The sequence below is a fragment of the Gopherus evgoodei genome, chromosome 5 (assembly GCF_007399415.2).
Source record: "Gopherus evgoodei ecotype Sinaloan lineage chromosome 5, rGopEvg1_v1.p, whole genome shotgun sequence".
NCBI lineage: Eukaryota > Metazoa > Chordata > Testudines > Testudinidae > Gopherus > Gopherus evgoodei.
This window is the reverse complement of record NC_044326.1, coordinates 52831029-52855721: the sequence shown is the minus strand read 5'-3', so window position 1 is coordinate 52855721 and position 24693 is coordinate 52831029. Positions and strand designations below refer to the sequence as shown.

Here is a 24693-nt window from a genome sequence, read left to right as displayed (position 1 = left end):
GTTCAAACCCAGATCTCTGTGCAAGTAGACCCTAGAATAGGGGACCTCCGAGCAGGGAGTCTACATCCACTGCCCCGGCTACTTCCTACCTGTGACAAATGAGGTGGGGGGTAGCTCCCTTTGATGGGCACCCAGCCAGGCAGCTGTAAAATCCCTCTTGGAGGCAGTTCTCTACTTGCTTTACCTGTAAAGGGTTAAAAAGTCCCCCAGGTAAAGAAAAAATAGTGGGCACCTGCCCAAAAGAGCCAATGGGAAGGCTAGAACTTTTTAAAATGGGGAAAGAAAGTTTCCCTTTTCTGTTGTTCTCTGCAATGCAGGGACATGGAGCAACAATGCTGTAAGCAGAAATGCTGTGTAAGGTTTGAACTAGGTGGTATGAAAAAGTATCTTCCACACCTAGAAGAAATAATTTGGATAGGGAATATTTAGTTAGACACAATCAGGTTTATTTCTTATTTTGGCTTGTGGATCTCCTATGTGCTAACCCCTGATGCTTTTGTAGGCTTGTCACCTTTAAGCTGAAACCCCAAGTAAGCTATTTTGTGTGCTTAATTTTTATAAATTATTTCTTTTAAGATCTAGCAAAATGCCTAAGTTTCAGCTATAGTTGTTTCCTTTTTGTTTGTAATAAAATTTACCTTTTTTTTAAGAACAGGATTGGATTTTTGGTGTCCTAAGAGGTTTGTGACTGTTGTTTGATTAGCTGGTAGCCACAGCTAATTTCCTTTGTTTTTCTTTCTCTGCTCTTCCCTAGAAGGGGGGTAGGGGTGGGAAGGGGGCGTTGAAAGGGCTTGAGGGTATCCCACAGGGAGGAATTCCCAAGTGCTCTTTCCTGGGTTCAGAGGGGTATTTCTGCATTTGTGTGGTGGCAGCATTTATTAAGCCAAGGTCAGAGAAAAGCTTTAACCTTGGGAGTATAATACAAGCCTGGAGTGGCAAGTATTAATTTTTAAAATCCTTGCAGGCCCCCACTTCCTGCACTCAAAGTGACAGAGTGGGGATTCAGCCCTGACACTACCATTGTCCCTTCAGTTTGGGGTGGGGCCCCTGTAATCTAAATCACTGTGCTGGTTTGTCTTTGGTAGCACTCCCTCATGGACCTTAGACAGCATCCTGCTGTGGTTCTAGGTTCCTCCACATGGGGCAGCCATAAGTTTGGTAGGGCCAGACTCCATGAGGTCTCTGTGCTTCAGTCATCCAGTTATCTCTTAGGCGCTAGGTGATTCCAAGTTTCCTTTAGTCAGGGAGATGATACTTATTTCCTGGTGGCTGCTTTGGTTGGCAGGGTCATAATCCTTCCCCTCAGATGGAGAAGTAACTAGCTCCTGGGTCTTCACCCATCAGCCCCAAATGAGCCAGGTTCTCTCCTTTTCTTCCCCTTCCAGGCCTGGTATTGGCTGCAGGAAAATGGGCAGGGCTAACTGGGCCCAAAGGCTCTCTTTAACCACTTCTGTGCCAGCGGTTGGTTTCTTTGCTTCATCACACAGGGCTACAAAATACACAATAGCCCAAATCATCCTTCCTAGATTCATGCATGGAAAAGATATTTGCATATTAAGATTCTACTGCGTGAAATTCTGGCTCTGTCATAAACAGATGGTTAAGGGTTAATGTCTCTTTTACCTGTAAAGGGTTAAAAAGCTCAGTAAACCTGGCTGACACCTGACCAGAGGACCAATAGAGGGACAAGATACTTTCAAATCTTAGTGGAGGGAAGTCTTTGTTTGTACTTTTTGTTTTGTTCATTGTTCGCTATTGGGACTAAGAGGGACCAGACGTACACCCAGGCTCTCCAAATCTTTCTGAATCAGTCTTTCATGTTTCAAAATTGTAAGTAATAGCCAGACAAGGCGGATTAGTCAAATTTTTGTTTTCTCAACTTGTAAATGTTTTTTTTTTTTGCTAGAAGGAATTTTTACCTTTGTTTGCTGTAACTTTGAATCTAAGGCTGGGGGGGTGGTCCCTCTGATCTATATGAATCTGAGTACCCTGTAAAGCATTTTCCATCCTGATTTTACAGAGGTAATTTTTACCTTTTTTCTTTCTTTGATTAAAAACTTTCTTTTTAAGAATCTGAATGATTTTCCTTGTTTTAAGATCCAAGGGGAACTGGGTCTGAACTCACCAGGGATTGGTGGGGGGAAAGAAGGGGGGATGGCTAATTCCTCTTTGTTTTAAGATCCAAGGAGTTTGGATCGGTGTGAAGCCTCTTAAGGCAACTCAGGGAGGGGAAAGGAGGGGGGATGGTTAATTTTTCCTTGTTTTAAGATCCAAGGGGTTTGGATCTGTGTTCCCCAGGGAAGGTTTTGGGGGAACAGAAAATGTGCCAGATACTAAATTCGGCTGATGGCAGCGTACCAGATCTAAGCTAGTAATTAAGCTTAGAAGTATTCATGCAGATCCCCACTTTTTGTACTCTAAAGTTCAAAGTGGGGAAAAAACCTTGCATCCTTCCTAGATTCATGCATGGAAAAGATATTTGCATATTAAGATTCTACTGAGTGAAATTCTGGCCCCATTCAAGCCAGTGAGAGTTTTATCACTGACTTAAAGGAGGCTGTGGTTTCACTCATTGTAAAGACAGCAGAAGCAAGCTGTAAGTAATTTTTTCAAGATCATACAGCAAAGTCAGTGACAGGCTCAGGATTAGAACCAAAGACTCCCAGTACCCTACACTAACCGCTAGACAAGGCTGCTTTCTGAAAAGCACCTCAGGGTTACAAACAAGTCTTTTGGGTCAGGGGAAAACAACATACTTCAATAATTCTTAAGGCAAGGAAACATTTGCAGCTTGGTCACCTTTTACCAGCAGCCAGAGTTCCTCTGGTGGATAAGGACTTCTACAGTCCAGGTTTTTCTCCTGCTCCCAGGGTGATTCTAGTACATTTCCTGATGTGTTCCCACAAACAGTTGTGAGCTTCCTGAATCCTGTTTTTATCATCTTAATGAGAAAATTAACCCAAGTTGGAATGTGCTCTATTGTCTCACTTCATCTCTGCAGTAAGAGAAAACAACTTGGGTAGAAAGATCTACTCCTATGTCGTTCCAAGGTGTGGTGGGATACGAAACCCATGAATTATATGTGTGGCCTCTTCCCCCCTTCAGCAGGTGTGAGGAGTTCCAATTATACACTGGAAGAATATTAAAGCTACAGTGATGGAATAAAGAATAGCCAAACAGCTCTGCCACTTCAGGCCTGATGCTTTGGACAGAACTGCCAGCATTTCAGATAGCAAGGAGAAGAGGTGCAGCTAGAAAAAAATGGGGGGGGGGGAGACTACCACATCCACTTATGGAATTTTCTCCAGAAGTCCTCTTTCCCCTTTCCAAGATTTCACCTAGAACAACTGATTCTCTCCATACTCTCACCTTCTGAAGGTGGTTTTGAAGGCACATATTTTTGTTGATTTATATTTATTATCCTAAATGCATCCCTGAATATACCTATTTTTCTGGATTCCCAAGAGAAACATTTAAAAAAAAACACCACCACAAAAAACAGGGTTCAGCACCCTTAATTCTGCACCGGCTGTTTATGGGCGTGTGTTAACACTGGGAGACATTATATGCAACAGATAAAGAGTTTGTTTCATCAGTATGAGGATGCATATAGGTTATGGGCTAGACTGAGCCATTACGTTCAGCCCAGATTAAAGATTGGCATTCAAACGTGCCACCACAAAATAAACCCCAGGAAGGAATTGCATCTTAGATACAATTCTTCCCTGTATTCCTCTTGCTCTGAGGAGGGAGTAAGTTACTTCGCCTCTTGTCAAAATACAGCTTACTTACCGCATGCATCCTGGTCACATCTCCTGGAACCCATTAACCATTCCTTAATCCTACCCAGGGCCGGTGCAACCATTTAGGTGGACTAGGCAGTTGCCTAGGGCGCCGAGATTTGGGGGCACCAAAAAGCACCCCCAACTTTTTTTTTAAATGGTTGCGCAGCCGCTGCTGCTGGAACAGAGGGAGTCTGAGCTGCCAGTGACAGCCGGCAGCCCAGGGTGTCCCCCGGGTCAGGGCGCCGCCGTGGCAGCCAGCAGCCCAGGGCTTCCTCTGGGTCAGCGCGCCAGCAGGGCTGCCCAGAGAGGGGGGCAAGAGGGGCAATTTGCCCCAGGTCCCCAGGGGCCCCCACGAGAGTTTTTCAAGGCCCCTGGAGCGGGGTCCTTCACTCGCTCCAGAAGCCCCGGAAAACTCTCTCGGGGCCTGGGCCCCTGGAGCTTATTCTGCTCCTGGTCCTTGCTGGCAGGGGTTTTTTTTGCTCCGGGGCGGAAGGACCCCCCGCCGGTGAATTACCGCCGAAGCGGGACCCGCTGCCGAAATGCAGCCCGGTCTTCGGCGATAATTCGGTTGCGGGGGGCCCTTCCGCTCTGGGACCAGTCGCCGAAGTGCTCCGGAGACCCGCGGTGGGGGCCCTCCGCCACAGAATTACCGCTGAAGACCCGGCTGCACTTCAGCAGCTGGTCCCGCTTCGGCGGCAATTCGGCGATGGGGGGGCCCCACGGCGGGTCTCCGGGACACTTCAGCGGCAGGGCCCAGAGCGGAAGGGCCCCCCGCCGCTGAATTACTGCCAAAGAGGGGGCCCCCCACCGCTGAAGACCCCAGGCCCCCGGAATCCTCTGGGCTGCCCTGGCGCACCGCTGGCAACCCAGGGAGGTCCCCTGGGTCAGCACACTGCTGCCAGCAGCCGCCAGCCCAGGGGTTCCACTGCGCAGTCCTGCTTGGAGAGGATGCGGAGCAGAGGTGAGCTGGGGTGGGGAGGTACCGCAGGGCTCCTCAGGCCAGAGGGTAGGGAGCTGCCACGGGGGTGGGCGGCAGACTTCAGGGTGGGGGAGCTGCTGCAGGGCTGGGGGGGCGCAAGGTGGAAGTTTCGCCTAGGGTGCGAAACTTCCTTGCACCGGCCCTGGTCCTACCTAGTCCATCATGATATTCTATGATTCTACATGTCCTGGTTCCACATTCCTTATAGTATTAAAAACTATTTTAAACATCTTCCCAGGATAGGAATGCAGAATTTTTCAAACTATATCAGCTCAATGGTCAATCAAATTTGGTATCCTAACTCCAGTACTGGCCAACACTATATGGAGTGCTGGTGGTGGTGGAAAGGAATTCCTTCAGGTCCTTGTGAGGATCAGCTGATATCCTGAAGCATGAGACCAGCAACCCTTTTCTAAGCAGGCGTGATTACAAATAAGATTGTTCAGACCCTTTAAAAATCCACATATGAAGTTTGGCCCAAATTCTGCGCTCAACTACACCAGTGTAAGTCCAGAGTAATTTTGGATTTACAGTGGCATAAATGAGGACAGAATTTGTTCCTTTGGTTCTGACCTCCAGTAGCGAGGAATTCCATACATTTTCTGAATGCTATCTGAAGAAGTACATACTCTCACCTACTGAGGTATTCTGGGATTTTATGTTTCCAATAACCAGTATCACGGTAAGTTCTACATTTGCATTAGTCTTCATGAAGCTTTACATTGTGAGATACTGTCTTATAACTCACGACTAGAGTTTCTTATTAAATGTTCAAATATTCTATAAACTTGTTAATGTCTCACTGGATCAGACCCTGTCTGATCAGAAAGCATGAATTTCCTTAGAGTCATAAGGGAAAAGTTCTGAATTTAGAGATGTGCAGAAGAAAATGAACTGTCATCTCTGGCATAAACAATCAGAGATTTAAGACTGCTTGCAAATAATAGGTATAAATACATTAGTATACTCACATATTAATGAACAAAAAGGAAGTCCAGAGGAAATCTTAACTGTGCATATTTTGACAATTTTGAACAAAGTCATCTTTTGCTATTCCCTCTAGATCAAAACTTGTCATAGTAATTAATAGGAAAGTAATTATAATGTAAGTTGTCATAGTAATCTGACAGGGAAATAATTATGCTCTCAATCCTGAAGGAATATGTAGTTCGTTTTTTAACAGATTGGACAGATGTGAGTGGTATAGTACAATGCATTTGTCTGTAAAAAGGCTGTAAATTGTTAAGAATTAAAACATTGACACTTTATATTTTCAAAGAAAGATGGATCGAAGTATACAATTTTCCTGAATTGTTTTACATTGAAGTTTCTTGCCATATAAAAGCAGACAACCCAGTTTTGTTTCCTTCTTCTTAGAAGAGACTAAAAAGTTTATTTTCTTCATATAAAAAATCGTATATTATTAATTTTAAGAATCAGCCCATTTGCAGTCCAGTGATAGGGGTTAAGTAGTTAATATTTATTCCAGTTTCTTGCTATCTGTGGGAGATGGGAGTTACCATTTAAGAGATTCAGTCATATTTGCTAAGACAAAAACAGTGTCTTCCAGAAAAATATGAACTATCCAGTGAAATGTCAAAGGATGTGAAAACAAGGAGGGAAAATAAAGGATGGAGGTGAAAACTTGGCCCTATTAAGTAAAGAGGAGTTTTGCCATTGAATTCAATTGCACCAGGATTTCACCCTGGGTTTTTTGGTAATCATATTGAAGTTTCACCTAAATGAGTTTATACATTAAATTTACACTCACTAAGGTCCCTTTACACTGCCAGAGTGATGGAGAATCAGGCCCAAAGTGTCCATTGACACCTTTTTCAGCAATTCCAAAATATGTTGTTCTTAAAGATGATCTTCAGGAGGCTTCATGAGATAATGATTTGGCATTGTACATTTGTCATTTTTAAAGGACTTCTTAAAATCTTGAACTTGCATTAGGACTGTCGCATGTTTGCCTTTAAAAATATATTTTATACTTTTCAGACCTAACATGAACAACAATATACGAAAACAGGTCAAGGTGATGAACATTTTTGCAAGAACACCTAACATTTCATAGGTGCCTTTTTGTGTGTGTGCATAATATGGTGTGATCACAAACAAAGTAAGCAAGGACTCTGTCACATTATAGCTCTCTCTCATGAAATAAGTGACCATACACATTTCCTACTTCAGTGATTCTTAGTACTAAGAACAGGAAAAAAAAAATCAGAGGAATGCTTAAAAGCATCTGGGAGTTTATCCTGGCAGCATATAACGTAGAACACAAGTAGTTCTTTAAGTCAGGCATATTACACATTCTTTCTGGATTAGGGGGATTCTACCCTCAATAATGTGTTGTGTCATGTGGTCCTTAAGAGCGACAGCATCCAACTACACCAGTCCACAGATCTGAAGTTACAAGGGATCTATTCTTCACTATACTTTACTATATTTTAAGGCAGGGGTCAGCAACCTTTCAGAAGTGGTGTGCCGAGTCTTCATTTATTCACTCTCTAATTGAAGGTTTTGCATGCCCGTAATACATTTTAACATTTTTAGAAGGTTTCTTTCTATAAGTCTATAATATCTAACTAAACTATTGTTGTATGTAAAGTAAATAAGGTTTTTAAAATGTTTAAGAAGCTTCATTTAAAATTGAATTAAAATGCAGAGCCCCACGGACCGGTGGCCAGGACCCAAGCAGTGTGACTGCCACTGAAAATCAGCAAGCGTGCTGCCTTCGGCACGCATGCCATAGGTTGCCCACCCTTGTTTTAAGGGCATTGAAAAGGAGGATATCTGCTTTTTTTCTTTGTAAGCAATCTATTCTTTACTGTACTTTAAATGGGGCTTATAAAGAGTCTTTTTCAAGAAGAGACGACACCTCTACATAAATACCTTTTGAACCCTCCCCTCATTAGTGTGACACACAAGATCTAGCTTCTTATATTATAAAGGAAAAACAGAATAAATGACTTGACCAGAGCAAAAAGGACAGAGAAAAACATGAAGAAAATTGAATCTACTCTCATATCTCTTTGCTGTAAGGGCCCAGTTCTGCACCATTAAAGTGAGTGACAAAACACCTGTAAACTTCAATGGTTCAAAATCAAGCCTCAGTTGAGAGTATCTCTTCCTTTTTTGTTTACAAAGAGCATTTATACACATAACTGTAGATTCATAAGGAGATTGCAAACTAAAGGATGCATCAACATAAACAGTTCAGTAAAACTAGACAGGGAAATTACATTAATTCTCTGATTACATGACATCGATTCTTTTTACTGGGCTAATAGTGAATTGTATCTACTTTTCCTTTCTTGACTGTGCCCCTCCATGTCTTTATTAATACCTTAAACTCAACCCTTTTCACTTTTCTGCTCATGGTTTGGAGTTTTTGTTTGTTTAATGTTATATAATTAAACTACATTGACCGTTAGCTCCTTTTCCTGTTTTCCCTATTTTGGATTGTTTTTGTTGATACCTTGAGAAGAAAACCATTAGACCCCTTTGATGATCAATTTCTTTCTCCATGAGACCTTACGCATTAAGTTTTCCTATTTTTTCATTAGTCTGCCTTTTCAAGTCTATTCTTCTTTCCTGCTGCTTTCATCCTTCCCCACGCCTAGTGTTATCACTCTGACATTTTGTGAGCACTGATGCCCAGCTATTACCTACAATTTCCAAGATCCCAACCAGTTAATTCATGTCCATTTGTATCTGATCTAAAGTAATGTCTACATTATCCTTCTATCCTTTCAAACAAAATGATGTTCATACCATTTGAGATGTACTGCAAGCCTTGAATTTTGCTATCCTACTTTTCAATTCAGATAGCTAGGTAAGTAAAGTCTCTCTTCCAACATCACTATCATTTCTTGGGGTGTGGGCACTGTTTATCTTTCTCCCTAGACATACTTTGTCCACCTCTTTTTTCTGATTTGTTGACTTTCATAGCTTATCCCCTTAATGAATTCCCTTCCATTCCTTATCTTAACTCAGATACTTGCTATATTTTGACTAGGCAACATGAGCCGTCTTTTCTTTCTCTGCCTCTGTGACACAAACTTTTCTTCTTGTAGATTTTCTAGCTCTTATTCCCCACACTTCTGTCCTCTAGTGTCCGTGCCTTGTTGTGACGGGACAGCTTGCGTGCTCTAACAATCCCCATAGTCTGTATCAGTGGGGACTTTTTGTTCCTGGTAGGTTCAACCATGCTGGATTGGTCTGTGGGGGAGAGGCCAGACAAAACAGACACCCTGATCCTCTAGGTTGGGGATTAGGCAGAGGACTAACAACCCTGTCCCATAAAAAAAACCAAAATGTGTTATGGAAACAGTGACGGAACAGCCTTCAGGAGTCAATGACCTGTGTAACTGCCAGTGGTGAAAGCCGAAAAGAAGCTACTGGCATGAAAACTGAAGTGCTCAACACCAAGACAAAAACCATACTTGTTTTTTGGAACATACGGACAATGAATGAAGCAGGGAAGCTAGCTCAGGTCACAGCAGAGATGAGACGCTACAGCTTACACATCCTGGGTGTCGGCGAGAGCAGATGGAAGGGATCAGGAAGATTAACAACAGCCTCAGGAGAAACTTTTCTGTTTTCTAGACGTGATGGCAACACCATAAGGGTGTTGCCATCCTTTTGAAGATGGGAGTGGAGCATTCCCTGCTTGAATGGAAATCCATCAGCAGTAGACTTATGAGTGCCAGACTGAAAGAGAAACATAATATCAACCTGATTCAGTGTTATGCACCGACAAATGACAGTGATGAAGAAGTAAAGGACAAATTCTACCTTACATTACAGGCCGCATTAGAGAGAGTACCATGCCACGACCTAACTATCTTCATGGGAGGCCTGAATGCCAAGGCTGGTAAGGACAATACAAAACAACGACAGAGCAATGGGAAGATATGAGTGTGGCACCATGAATGAAAACAGAAAAAGACTTGTTGATTTCGGTAATATGAATGACCCAATCAGCTGCGGAACCCTATTTGAACATCATGAAATTCACAAGCTGACATAGTGTTCTCCAAACGGCAGAGATAAGAACCAGATTGACCATATCATGATCAATGGCAAATGACGATGCTCACTGACAGATGTGAAAGTGAGAAGGGGTGCAGATGTTGGCAGCGAACTCCACCTTGTGACAGCCTCCATCAAGCAAAAACTGAGAAGTGTGGGTCCACCGAGCAAGGGACATAGAGCGTTATGATATTGACAAGCTAAAGTCCCTTGAAATATAGAAAGCCTTCATTCTGCAGTTAAAAAACAGGTTTCAAGCACTTGCAGACCTTGATGAAGAGGAGGGGAATGCAGATGAGGAGATCAACAAGAAGTGGGACAAAGTAACAGCAATTTATAAACAGAGCAGTGAAGCCTGTCTAGACTACAGGCAGAAGAGACGGAAGGAGTGGATTACACCCAGCACATGGAACGCCATAGAAACCAGACGAGCCCTGACAAAAAAAGTTTTAGACACAAAATCCCAGAAGCTAAAGGATGAATACCACAAGCAGTATAGCAAGGCACACCAGGAGGTCAAACGCCTTGTGAGAGCAGACAAACAGCATTATATTGATAATCTGGCAACACAAGCAGAGGATGCTGCTGCTCGTGGTGAATAAGGAACCATCTACAAAATGACGCGGCTTATCAGTGGTAAATGGCAGACACCAACAAACACTGTCATCAGGAACAAACAAGGACACCTACTAACAACCAAAAAAGAACAAGAAATGCGCTGGACAGAGCATTTTAAAGAATTGCTAAACAGGAAGCCACCTAAGGAGGAAGCAAACAACCAGGAGGCAGAAGAAGATCTTGATATCACCACAGGCACCCCAACTTAGGAAGAGATCATTCAAGCCATCAGATCCTTAAAAATGGGAAAGCTCCTGGCAAGGATAACTCGAATACAGAATTGTTCAAGGTAAATCCTAAATTAGCAGTATCTATCCTGGCTCCTCTATTTACAGCAGTCTGGTAAAGGGAAAAAGTGCCAGATGAGTGGACCAATGGGGTTATAGTGAAGATACCAAAGAAAGGAACTCTCAGTGACTGTAATAACTAGCGGGGTATCACACTTTTATTCATGCCAAGCTAAGTACTATATAAGATCATAGTCCAGCATATATCAGAGGCAGTTGATAGCATTCTCAGAAAAGAGCAAGCTGGTTTTCTGAAAGGGGGTGGATGCACAGACCAGATCTTTACTCTGCGAAACATAATAGAACAGTACTTAGACTGGCAACAGGAACTCTACTTAAATTTCACAGACTTTGAGAAGGCTTTTGATAGCATTCACAGGACCCGCCTATGGCACATTCTGCAGGCATATGGAATTCCTTTCTCTATAATCAATGTAATCAAAAGCTTCTATTTCAAGTTTACATGCAGCGTTGATCACAGTGAGCTCAGTTTAGAAGTCAAAACAGGAGTATGTCGGGGTGTGTCATGTCCGCAATCCTCTTCAACGTTGCCATTGACAGGGTAATACAGTGTACAACAGAAGACAAGCCAAGAGGCATTAAATGGACACTCTTCTCTCATCCCCTGAAGACCTGAACTTGGCAGATGATGTAGCTTTCCTATCACATACCCAACACCATATACAAGAAAAAACAACTCAACTCAACACATTCAGCCAGTAAATTGGACAGAAAATCAACCACAATAAGACAGATATCATGACCTTTAATATTACCTCACTATCACCAGAACGGATAGAGGATTATGGTCTCACCACTGTAGAAACATTCACATACTTGGGCAGCATCATCAGCCAGAATGGTGGAACAAGCCAGGACATCCAGAACAAAATCAGTAAAGCCAGGAACACCTTCAGGAACTTAAATACAGTCTGGAAATCATCAAAATACAACACCAAACCCAAATATAAGATGTTCAGAGCTATGTACTTTCAACACTACTTTATAGTGCAGAATGCTGGGGAATGAGAAAGTATGACATGTCCAAACTGTGTTCATTCCATACAACCCTGCTTCAGAAAAATCATCCTTATCTTTTGGCCCAGAACAATCTCAAACCAAGATCTATTGACACAGAGCAGCCAAGAGGATCTGAGCACCATCATTATCAGGAGGTGCTGGAGATGGATTGGTCATGTGATTCGGAAGGAAACTGATTTCATCACCCGAGTAAGAATAAGATGGACACCTGAAGGCAAGCGAAAATGAGGCAGCCCAAAAACAACATGGCAAAGAGCTGTGGAAGCCAAGCTGAAAAACCTGGGGAACAGCTGGGGAACCATTGAAAGACTTGCCAGAAACAGATAGGAGTGGAGGAGCTTCGTCACTGCCCTAAACGCCAGAGGCGTAATAGGAACATGATGATGATCCCCCACACTTCTCATCTCACTCCTGAATAGAAGCTATTTTAGTTTTTTTGGGGGGGTATTATTTTTTATTTTTACACATCTTTCATCTTATCCCTATCATTCCTCTTTCTCTCTTCCTTTTGAGATTCTCAGTTCCATCTTGAAAATATCTTTGAGGATCTGGGCCATATATTTTATGTTGAAGGCTATCCAAAGCCAGTGCAAGTAATCAAGGCAAGGAAGTTTAAATAAGTATCAGTGACACTTTGAATAGGCTTGTGGAGAGCTGTGTAAGGATTAGGGAGGCCAGACATGCCTAGAGCATAGGCCAGGGTTTCAGCAGAAGAAATGGCAGGGGAAAGGATGTACAGTGAAACCCCGTTATAACGTGATAATTGGGGTCCAAAAAATTCAATTGCAATAAATGCAAGGTTGCTTTATAGTGAGGTTACGAAAATTTACCATTTCAAGCTGGTCAGTTTAAGTCTTGTAAAAAAAACCAACAACGGTTATCCCAGTGTGTTTTAAATACAAAAGTAGTAATTTAATTACATGTACATAAAAGAAACATGTGAAATTGACTATACCAATCATTGCGCAGAGTGCAAAGTTAATCTGGTTGCAAGATTCCATAATTTTAAATTTCATCACTTCTTAAAAAAGTTATCTAGTGTAGTCTGCTCATTTGCAGTGGACTGTTGGCTTCTAGCAAAGTCAAGAATGCTTCTGAGTTGGAGGATTTTGACACTGTCCACGTCTTGAGTTTCCAGCCACCTCAAACTGGCTTCTAGGTGCTTACTGCCTCGGACACTCTTGATAGGGGAGTTGAGGTGCCATCGTCATTGTCGTCATTAGCGCCACTGGTTTCAGGCTCTGGTGGTGCAGTTTTATTCTTCCTGCTGACATTTGCAACAATTTCATCATCTGAGATGTGTTCATATATGAGGCAGATATCATCAACTGGTTTTCAGCAGATGACATCATGATGACTGTGCTCATATTCTCTGAGTCTTCTTCAGCTAAACCTACATCATCTTCAACGAATCTTGTAAATTCAGGCTTATCGTTGTTATCATCATCGTGTGTAGATGATGGAAAAGCTGGACCAAGCCCCTTTATGCAGCATTGTTCAATGCAACATACAGAGATAGCAACCCAGGCTTTCCCGCTGAGGTGACGGACTTCTTTCAAGCTAAGTGATGCCAATGATGTGTTGATGGAGGAGTTGTTATCCACTACCATCCGCTTGATCATTTCGCGACAATAGATTTGCTTAAATACAGATATGATGCCTTGGTCCAGTGGCTGGATTTCTGACGTAGTCTTCTTCAGGAGATAAGAGACTTTAATCTTGCAGTCATGACTGACAAGATTTTCTGCGGGGGTGGGTGGGCAGGGCAATTATTCATCAGGAGGAGAGCTTTTTTCTCCTGCTTGAGTTTTTGCAAATGAGCCCGAATGGCTGGCACAAAAGTTTTATGGAACCAGTCTTTAAATATGGACCTATTCATCCATGCATTCTTGCTGTTGGTGTATTCAAAAGGAAGGGCCTTCATATTAACATGATGAAAATATCTGGGAGACCTCACTTTTCTGATCAGAGGTCTGACTTTGTGACTGCCAGACTTGTTGACACAAAAAAAGAGAGTGACTCGGTCCTTCCTCTGTTTAAAGCCTTCTCATTTGTGACCATCAGTCCTGGTTGCGAGTGTGCGATCGGGTAACATTTTAAAGCATAAATCAGTCTCGTCGCAGTTGTAAACTTGATCGGCTGTGTAGCAACCTTCCTCCAGCAACTTTTTAAGCTCAATTGGGTAGGAATTGGCAGCCTCTTTATCAGCTGAGCGGATTTCCCCAGACACAAGAACTTGTCTTATTCTGTGCCTTTTCTTGAATCTGTCCAGCCAGCCGTTACTCGCCTCAAATTTGGATTCACTTCCATTGATAAAGCAATCAAACTTCTCTGCTTGAGCTTTCAGAATAGGGTCAGAAATGGGAACTCCTTCTGAGCGAACCTGGACAAACCATTGGTACAAGGCTGAATCTAGGCTTTCGTCAATAGCAAACTTGACCTTTTTATTCTGTAAACCAGTTTCCTCTTCAAGAATGCAGGGGAGGCTGCGGAGCTTTTCTTCTTTTTTCCACCCTCACAGAGTGGACTCGCTAATTCCTAGATCTCTAGTAAGCTGAGTTTGTTGTTTGCCCTTCTTTAGTTGATCCAGGGTGTACAATTTCTCTTGGGCAGAAAATGACTTGCATTTGTGAACTGGCGTATCCGTAATGGTAAAATATTTTTTAAAATATAGGAGATTAATAACAAGTTAATAAGCAAACACCATACACATGTACAACCCAAGAACTAAGTGCAATGGGCCTGCAATGGCCACGAGTCACTTAATCCTATAAGACCGGAAGAATGTGGTTTATTTATAAATGTTGTAAAAAAAGTATTTCGGCAAAATGTGAAGAGTATTACCACCTTAAAGGGGAGCCAACTTATGATCGCATTATATCCGAATTTGCGTTGCTGGGGGCGCGTTATTGCGAGGTTCGACTGTATTCTGTAGCAGTTACAGATGAAGAACGAGGAGCGCTTGGTGACAGCTTGGATGTGGAAAGCCTGAGAGGTTTTATACAATTCTGTATTTGTATCAGCTGAACTGCACTATGATATGTGTGAATATAAGTTCCCTTTAGCCCTCTCCTGCTCCCCGCCTCCAGCTTTTTCCTCTCCCTTCTCCTTGCCAGTTACCACCCACTTTTTCTTTTAACTTCCCCTCCCCACTTCTCATAACTAATCATGATCAGGCCTGAAAAAAGAAGTTGTTGCTGATAGCTTTGCTCTGCTGCTTGGCAGTAGGAGGAGTTTAAAGTATAGATTTACTCCTGGACCTGCTGTTTGTTCTTTCATGCCCTTCTTGAATGAAGCAATTTCTCTTTAGAAGCCCGTATCCTTGTTAATTAGCAAGAAAAATGATAGGGAGAAACAAAGGAAAGGGGAAAAATCTTCACAAGTACGGGAGAAGGAGTGAGGCAAAGCCCTTGTCCAGGCTAACCCGCGGCATCGGCGGGTTAAAATCGATAGCTCGGGGATCGATATATCGCGTCTAGTCTGGACGCGATGTATCGATCCCCGAGCGCGCTTACATCGATTCCGGAACTCCATCAATCCGAACGGAGTTCCGGAATCGACACGGAGAGCCGCGGACATTGATGCCACGCCGTCCAGACTGGTGAGTACCTCGATTTTAGAAATTCGACTTCAGCTACGTTATTCCCGTAGCTGAAGTTGCGTATTTAAAATCGATTTTAATACCTAGTCTGGACGTGGCCAAAGAAAGAAGAGGCAAGGGGGAGGTAAAGAGTAAGAAGTTAAAGATGAGTATGGCGGACAGCATGAAGGAAGGGAAGGAATAAGGCCAGGAAGCAAGGAGAAAAATGGAAGAGGAAAGGAAAGCAATAAGGCACAGAAACAGAAGAAAAAGAAAGAAATCACGGAGCAAGAGAAGAAAAAAGAGGGCAATAGACATAAGGAAAGGAGCACAGGAAAAGAAGCAAAACAGGGGGAAGGGAACAGGGGGAGGAAAAAAGAGGGAAGAAGAAAGGAGGTAATCACTTATTGGTAGTTAAGATTTTGTTAGGTGGGAACACAGCTTACTGCAGCAACTCACTCCCACATACAAAGATAGATGTTGAAAACAAATACATTGGGTGTTGGAGAGGGAAATGCTAGTAATACCCTAAGTTATCACATGTATATTTTTGTCATAGGCCCTGCACCTTTACACAGGATTTCCAGTCCAACTACTGTAATTCAGATACCAGTGTAATAGATGCCTTATAAATACAAGATGCTAATACAAAACTGTAGTTGTTCATAGTGTTCCCAGGGGAGTGACAGGTCTGAGTTGCTTGCATTTAATCTACTGAAAGTCATTGTAAACAGGGCTGGTAGTGGAAAAATGGTCAAGTGGTTAAGGTGCTAGCATAGAAGTCAGCAGATCCAGGTTCAATTTCCTGCTCCATTAAATATCTTGGGCAAGTCACTTAGCCTCTCTGTGTCCCAGTTTACCATTTGTAAAATAGGGATAATAGCAATTCCTTGTGCACAGGGGTGTTGTGAGAATAACTACATAAAAGAATGTGAGGTGTTCAGATACCATGTTAATGGGGTCACATAAGTACTTTATATTAAGGTTGCCCGACACTCTCAATTAGAAGACTGTTTTCAGTTGTCTAAAACTTTGCCCAATTTTAAGTGTTTGGCTAAAATTTTCCATGCCAAGTGTCTGCCACTGACAATTATTTTGAAGTTTGTCAAAAAGATTAACACTTTTCCAAGAATGAGGCAAGGAAAAATAGACGTTTAAATTATTTTGGGCAACCCTTCCTTTGAGACGTGCTAGATCCCTGTGCTTTGGAGCAGAGACTTGAAATTTGATAGTGGGGAGGCAGGCGCTTTGTGTCAGGGATATGCCTTTTGCCATCCCTGAGAAAATTCATCCAATTTTTGCCAAGTTGTAAGCCTTTGAAAAATCACAGTTGGCATGTTCAGTAGAGAATTCTTGGGGTTTAGCAGAGAAAATCTCCAAAGATTCTGTTCTCACTGAGCATGATTCAGAAATGGATACTAGGATTTTTTGGGAAAGGAGACTGGAATGAGAAGTGGAGACTAGGACTGTGTAGGCAAGAAGAGTGAGACTGTGATAAGGAGTCAGGGGTGGGGAAAGAGACAAGAAAGGGACAGGATGGAGAGGACAAGACATAAGGGGACAAGCTTGGGGGGAATGGGCAGAAGAACCATTGCCTATTAGGACACATTGCCCTCCAGAGCCTGAAATGGAAAGCAAGAATCCAGAGTCTTGAAATTCCTCTGCTATCAAATATCTGTGAAACCCACTGGCAAAGTGCATGTCATAACCCCTTTTAGGACTAGTCCACACAGAGAATGTCAACTTACTACAGTTATGATTTGCTCTGTTAGTTCAAGTGGCAGAGGTCTGTGCAGTGGATCTAAAGGTTCCAAATCAGCTGATGAACCATACTAGTGTCAACATGATGCCACAGGACTGAAGTTCTGTTTTTTCAGGGTTTTTTTTTTTAATAAACTGAAAAAAACTATGTTAAAAGAACGTTAAGTTTGTAAAGTCAAGCACTCAAAAGTTAGGAAATGCCAGAAATGAGGTTGCCTGCCTCATTTGCTTCAGAAGTTGGAAGGTGCCTCCATAACCCACTAGTGCAGATGCAGCCTACGGCAAGAAAAGCATTTTTTCTGTCAGTGGAAAACCACCATCGCCCCAAATTAAGTTAGCTACATAGACAAACATTCTTCACTGACACAGCTGCATCTATACTCTGGGCTAGGTCAGCATAACTGTCAGTCGGGGTGGGTTTTTTCATACCCCTGACCAACATACGTATGTCAACCTAATTTATAAGTGTAGACCAAGCCTTAGATTCCTAGCTGGTCTTGCATGTGGCCTGTGTTTTGAGCAGTACATCTTATTATCAAAGCTATCTATTCTGTAAAAAAGCTTAATCACTTTTTATATTTATCCTGAATGAAAGGCAGGTGTGTTACACCTACCACTTTACCAATGTTTCATGCACCCCCTAGAATAACATGATCAAGTTTTACAATGGAACTTACGTCACCCCCAGTGTAGCATTTGGACAGCAGTTAACACATAAAGAACATTTCAATCAATGACTATCATAAATGCCTGTTGAAAATACTAGGTGAAATTCATTTTTGTGCGATTCAGGCAGCAAATTGGCAATCAATATTCTTGATCAATTCACTCTTTCATGGCAGCCTATTACACAAAGGCTATAGACCCATCACCTAAGCACAGGATCTAAACGTTTCTGCACACTTCATAGTCTATTAGTTTACTCTGTCCAAACCAAAGATAATTCTCCCCTTCTAAAATGCCATTCTGTTCCCGCTAAATACCACACCAGCACAACAGCCAACATTGTTACTAAAAGCCTATTATATTGCTAGAATTTTGCACCCTTTATATTAACTTCCAGTTTTGACAAGTGTTAATGGTGCAAAGGAAAAACCAAAAGTTTTTTTTTTTACAAACAACCCCCTCCCCAAAATGTATAGAGTCCTAAATATAGTGGGGAGTGGGGAAGGTCTTCTAATTGTTTTGGGGCTTTTTTAAGCACATTATAAATGAAAGTCTTGTCACTAGTGTTCTTCCTGGAAGACACTATGTATTATTGAAGAACTAGTAAGTTTATGACATCACCAGTACCAAGAAAGTGAAATCTAAATAACTGAGCGTGGATGAGATTTTTGTCAAATTGTATTTCATTTGCTTTTTTTAAGGCAACTATTTAATCCAAAACCTGATTAAAAAGTTGGGAGAAAAGTTCTCATTGTTTAGAGTTGAAGCAGAAGGGTGCTGAACGAGGGCTAACAAAGCTCCAGTTCCATTTCTCTGCTCCTCCAACAAGAAATCCAGCAAAACCAGCGAAGGCAAAAAACTTGATATTTTAAGGTAAAAAACAAACAGGAAAACCCCTGCCCTGATTCATACTTCATAAAGAAGAAAAAGAAGGGTGCAAATTCGGGCATTCACCTTTAAAAGAAAAAATGGTGCTTAAAAAAAGCCCTCTCATCAATGTTGCCATGTGGGTGATGAAAAGGTCCCAAGGTTGCTATAGATAGCTAAAGGGCACGGGCAGAGGCAGATTAAGATTTATTGGGGCCCTGGGCACAAAACACCTGGGACCTCTCCACCCCATTAAAAACACAAATGTATCAAAATGCATTAATACAAAGACTCCATGCATGCCCTTTAAATTTCACATTTCTTTTAAAGAGATTACATGTTGGTGTCATTTTGATTCTGTGACTTGTAACCCATCTACTGAATTGAGAGTAATTTAGGAAACTAATTACAGCCAGACTTTGCGTATCATTCCCAGTAACATCAGTACATAGCAATGGAAAAAATGTGCTACAAGTAATATACTAAAAATGTCTCTCCTTAATGTACTCATTACACTTATATTTTAATAATATTATCTATCACATTGTGTACCCAAAAATAAACATACAAAACATATCATAAAAATGTACGTCTTTCCTTTTAAATGATTGTTTGTTTCTGAATTTTAAGGGAGGAAAAAATCATGTATAATAGCATCAAAGTCCATTTGTCGAGCCAGTTCTGACTCAACTTCCATTAGAGACAAGGCATTCAGATGCCTTTGATGCACTGTTGATCTCAGTTCATTTTTTAATCCTTGTCATCTTGGAAACTGTACGTTCTCCTTCACAATTTGTAACTGGTAGGGTCATGAAAATTCTGTGAGCAATGCACATATTAGGGAATGTTGACTGAAGGCCACTTTGCTTTAAAACTTGCAGCAAATGGGCTGGAGATTTGTCAGGCTCATCCTGTACAAAGCATCGTATGAGTCCATCAGGAAAATGTTGTTCCAAGTTCAGCAGCATGCTTGTGAATGTCAGAAATGTCCAGCAAGTTGTTTTCAAATAGTACTCCAAAGTGGTCATTCAACAACTTACAGGCATCCTGTCAGTGATGAAGATAAGTTACATAAAAAGTCTCAGTGCGAAACTTTTGACTTTCCTCAAGTAAAACATTAGGTCCTCCTAATTCATCTGGTAACTGTTTCTGTTTTCAGTAACAATTCAGATCAGTTTGACAATTCTGTGAAAGAGCCTTGCATGGGTTTATAGCAGCATTTTCAAAAATCTTGAATTAATCTCATAGAGAAGCAACAAGTAATTGTAGTGATTGCAGTAAGTGAACTGCTGTATTCAGGTTGATGTCACTTTTCTGTAACGGCAAGCTGGTCATTTTAAAACGTTGAAGAATGATGTCCCAAAATTGCGCCATAAAGGCTGTTTCCAAATGTTCCATTTTTCTCTGAAGGGAAGCCGCTTCCAGTTGGGTGTCAAGTTACTGGTTCATATCTTTTGACATTGCTTTCTAGGGCATGCTGAATTGTATTATAGTTCGGACACAGGGCCCTTGTAGAATCTGCTCAACTGCTCCATCATGAGTCAGACAGACTTTTGACTGTCAAGAATGAGTGGCTCCTATCATCACAGAAAACCTGTTTCCATTGATATGTAGAGGCTGAACAGAAAACAAAGTGACTGCAGAAACCAGAAAAAATTAACTGCATTTGAACAACAGTTGTTAATACTATTGACTCCCACTAAATTTAAAGAATGAGCAGCACAAGGAACGTAGACAATAAGAGGGATTAGTCAATTTAGATGTGCCTGCAGATCGTTCTATCATCCCAACATATTGCTGACATTGCCATGTTTGTCCATGGCAATTAGATATGTCCAAACTCAAGCTGTTTGTCATCACAAGTACATAATCAGCAAGGCTTGTACCTGTCTCTAGCAGCTCAAACCCAATGAATCGTTCTACAATTTGTCCCTCTGACATGACAAATCTGCATACAAAAGTGAACTGATCAACATGCAACATCAACTGTGTTAAATCCACAATAACGGAAAAATATTGGACTTGTTGAAGTTCTGCAACTATTTTAACTTTCTGGCCCACCAAATCAATTAATTCTTAACAAGTAGTCAATGACAGATAAGAGATACTGCCTTTACCCTTCTGTTCCAATTTAATGATCCAATTTGATCCAAAAATGGATCAAATTGAGCAACTAGCACCAAAATCCCCAAATAATTACCATTATGTGGTGAACCTAACACAGCCTAAGGCTCTGGGAGGGAGTTTGGGTGGGGGGAGGAGGTCTGGGGCAGGGGATTGGGGTGCAGACTCTGGGAGGGAGTTTGGATAAAACAGGGGTGAGAGGTTGAGCTCTGGGAGGGAGTCTGGGTGGGGGGCGATGTCTGGGATGCAGGCTCCAGGCTGGGGCAGAGGGTGCAGCAGAGGGTGAGGGAGGGAGGGAGGGCAGCCGGGGGACAGAAGGGGGTGTGTGGGAAGGGAGTGGGAGTGCAGGCTCTGGGAAGGAATTTGGGTGCTGGGTGCATGCTCCGGACTGGGGCAGAAGGTGGGGGTGTAGGAGGGGTACAGGCTCTGGGAGGGAGTTTGGGATGGGAGGCATTGCAAAGGGAGGGAGTGCAGGATCTGGGAAGGAATTTGAGGGCAGGAGGGGATGTGGAAAGGGGTGGCGGTGCAGGCTCTGGGAGGGAGTTTGGGGATGAGAGGGGGTGCAGTGCTTACCTGGGGCTCCTAGGCACGGCAGGCCGGGGGGTCTCCGTGCACTGCTACCCCCAGGCACTGTCCCTGCAGCTTCCTATTGGCCACAGGGGCGCTTGGGGCGAGAGAAGCGCACGTAGACACAGACCTAATCTGCCAAGGGGCTGCTGGGAGGGGCCAGCAGCCTGTGGAATGAGCAGGCAGGAAGCTGTTCAGCTGCGCTGCCAGTGATGGGTGAGGGCCCAGGGCTGTTTTAAGTTTCCCGGGGTATGCATGGGGTGTGTGAGCATGCCTGGGGGCGGAAGGTGGGACCGAGGGAGAGACCCAGCCTCAAACATTGCTGGAGCCAGGCCCCAGGCCAGGAATATTCCTGGCTCCCAGGCACCACGGGCCCATAGAACTCATCGTTTAAAAAGACATTTCTGTTAAATTAGTAATTCTGATGTAATTAGTGAAAGAAAGGGATGGTGGGGGGGTTTCTTGGATTTTTTATTAGGTTTATTGATGTAATGACATCCTCAGTTGCATCTTCAAAGCGTGCTCCAGACTCTCTTGCATCATGTGCAGACCTGGCCAAGTTGGAGATAAGCGACAATTTTACCCTATTCATCTTGGTGCAGTGCCAAGAATCTGTAGGTTTCTGAGAGCCTGGTGGAGGGAATATCTAAAAGGCTATTAACCTTCCTGGTTTAGGACACGAGTCAACCTCCAACTGTTGCTCCCACTTGGGAACCCCATAACTGCACCTTCCTCAAATCAGGGCACAGCAGGGCAGCAGTCTGTGGAGCAAGGGGCTTCGGATGGGAAAACAGGGTGGACAGGATTCCCCCCCACCTTCCCTTGGCACTGTTACCCACCTCCAGAGGTGGGTTAAGAGGGGGCCCTGGACCTTCCACCTGCCCTGGGGCAGAGAACCAGGTTGCTCTTGGGCTCCCCAATCCCTCACCCAGGGCAGGTGGAGGGCCTGAGCTCCCCAGTTGCGCTGACTCCCTGGGTGGCTATTACCACAGCCAAGGGCAGTGGTCCCCAAAGTGTGGGGTGTGCCTCCTGGGGGGCAAAGCGGAATGTTTGGGGATGTATGGCAGGGCCGGAGTCAGCCCTCACAATGAGGGTGGAGAGGGAGCACTAGCCAGCCCTGCTCTGCCCTCAGCCATGGTTTTGCTCCTGGCCACACTCCAGCCGCACCTCTAGCCCTGCTCCTAGCTACAACTCCACTCCCAGCTCCACTGCAGCCCTTGGCTTCGGGGGTGGGGAATGAACACAGACCAGGTAAGGGGGGCACACAACCAAAAAAGTTTGGGGATCCCTGGCTGAGGGTAATCATACCTTACATTTTGGCTCTACATGTCCCAACTTTTTGGCAAAACTGGGCACTTGTCTCATTTGCTCTTGCCAACTGATCACCAGTTTGCAAGGGCAAATGATCCAAATGCCCAGTTTTACCCAAAAGGGGTTGGGGAGGGGTGAGAGGCGGGCCTCAGTCCAGCCCTGTGTGGGGGACCAGGGGGCTTGGGCGAGTGGCTCAGGCCAGCTGCAGGGGGTGGCAGGGAAAGGGCGAGGGGCCGTATTTCCAGCTCCTTACCGGGAGGACGCAAACCTACCCACAGTACCACAGGCTCCATCACCTTCCAACCTGGCTGGGGGCGGGGCAGCAGGGGTCGTGGGCAGAGTGACAACGCTCCTGAGGGGTCCCCAAATTGGCCGGGCCTGGGCCTGGGCCTGGGCGTTAACCCACCACTGGGTAAAGGCAACATTTGCCCATCTCCCCTAATCACCCCTCCAGAGACCTTTGACCCCCGACCCTGCCGAACTAGCCCAGCCTGGAGTCACGCCCGCGCGGCTCTTCCCTCTCTCCACTCAGCCGCTGCCCCCTCTGCCTCCGCCCTCCCGCCTCGCTCCTAACCGCCGCCCCCACTTGCGCGCTCGCAACCCTCGAGAGACCCGAGGCCGCGCGCAGCAGCCCGCACCCGCAAGCTCTCGCGAGGCCGCGGAGGCGCCGTTGCTGTGGTTCCCTCGGCTGGGGCGGCGCTAGCCTTGGCGCCGCGGCTCGGCCCGGATGTTGTTGTTTCTTCCCCTCCCCGGATAATGACTGGCGCTTCCTGCCCCTGAGCCACAACGACGCCGGCTCAGCCTCGCCGGGGGACCCCGGGCGCCTGCCCGCTCCTTGTCCGGACATCGGCTCGGCTATGGCGGATTTCGACGAGATCTACGAGGAGGAGGAGGACGAGGAGCGGGCGCTGGAGGAGCAGCTGCTGAAATACTCGCCCGACCCGGTGGTGGTGCGCGGCTCTGGCCATGTCACCGTGTAAGGGCTGCGCCGGGGGGAAGGGACGGGGGTAGGCCGCGGGCACGCGATGGGGCCGGGGCGCGGGGGGAATGTGGCGAGCCTGGGCTCCGCGGGGGAAGGGACAGAGTTGTGACCCGTCCAGCCGCTGCTCTGGCTGGATCGGCCCTGCCGGTGCCCCAGGGGGTGTGATGCGATTGGTGGTGCCTGCTGTGTGCCAGCTGTTTGGAAAGGGCCTGGCGGGAAGCTCCGCTGCTGCAAGGAGCCAGCCTGCGAGTCTGGCTTTGAACTTCCAGCCCAAGTCGGGGGGAGTGTGGCTTCTCCCTCCCTGCCCCCTCTTCGCAGCCAGCCGTGGGGGCACCTGTGGCGTTTCCCCTGCGCCGCATCTTGCATTTGGTCACGTTGTAGAGCCCTCAGTGCTGTTGGCTAGAAACCTTCACAGGCAGATCGCTTATTGAGACATTAAGGAAACAAAGCTGACCTGGGTTGTGATTAACAGAGGTATGTAAAGTATGAAATCCAATGATGAGCTGTCAGGAAGTGGGACATTTGGTTACAATTTTTTTTTACAAGTACATGACCTGTAGTCCTGTAGTTGTTTATGCTGCTGTTAGTCAGCCTCCTCCTTTATCAAGCGTCAACGTTCTGATGTGGTCTGAAAAGTCTTAGGAAATACAGTAAGAGCAGCTAACCAGTCTGACAAGCACAACCAAAACAATGTCATTACCTTTTTGGCATGTGATGAGGGTGACCCACTGTTGCTGTGGGTTCCTCTTTTTTTGGGCCAGGTATCAATGAGGATCTGGTGGTGACTAAAATAACAGTGTATTTAAGTTTTCAATAATTTCACAGGCTAGGTTGTTTTCTGTGATCTATTAGGAGCTCTATTTAAAACAAATCACTTAGTGCTTATGAATGGTACTGCATATTCTTGGAAACTAAAAAAAAAAATCTGCAAAAGATAGAATAGGGGAAGCACAAGCTTCTTCATGTTGTATTCACTACTGAACAGGGCTGGATTTGAGGCAGCAGCACAGAAGCCTGGAAAAGCCTTCACACTTGTGGCTCATAGAAGGAATTTGGCTCTGGGCTGTCAGTCCTGCCAACTAGTC

General features: G+C 44.4%; 1 protein-coding gene across 2 annotated transcripts in view; it reads left to right on the top strand.

Annotated features, from left to right (window-relative positions):
• Positions 1 to 23314: 23314 nt before the first annotated feature.
• Positions 23315 to 24693, top strand: part of CHIC2 (cysteine rich hydrophobic domain 2) — a 48737-nt gene continuing 47358 nt past the window's right edge. The window contains exon 1 of one of the 2 annotated variants that reach the window (XM_030564015.1): positions 23315 to 23602. In XM_030564015.1, the coding sequence (XP_030419875.1) occupies positions 23484 to 23602 (119 nt within the window). In that variant the 5' untranslated portion in view covers positions 23315 to 23483. The remainder of the gene's footprint in view (positions 23603 to 24693) is intronic. The other variant, XM_030564014.1, reaches the window with a different exon arrangement.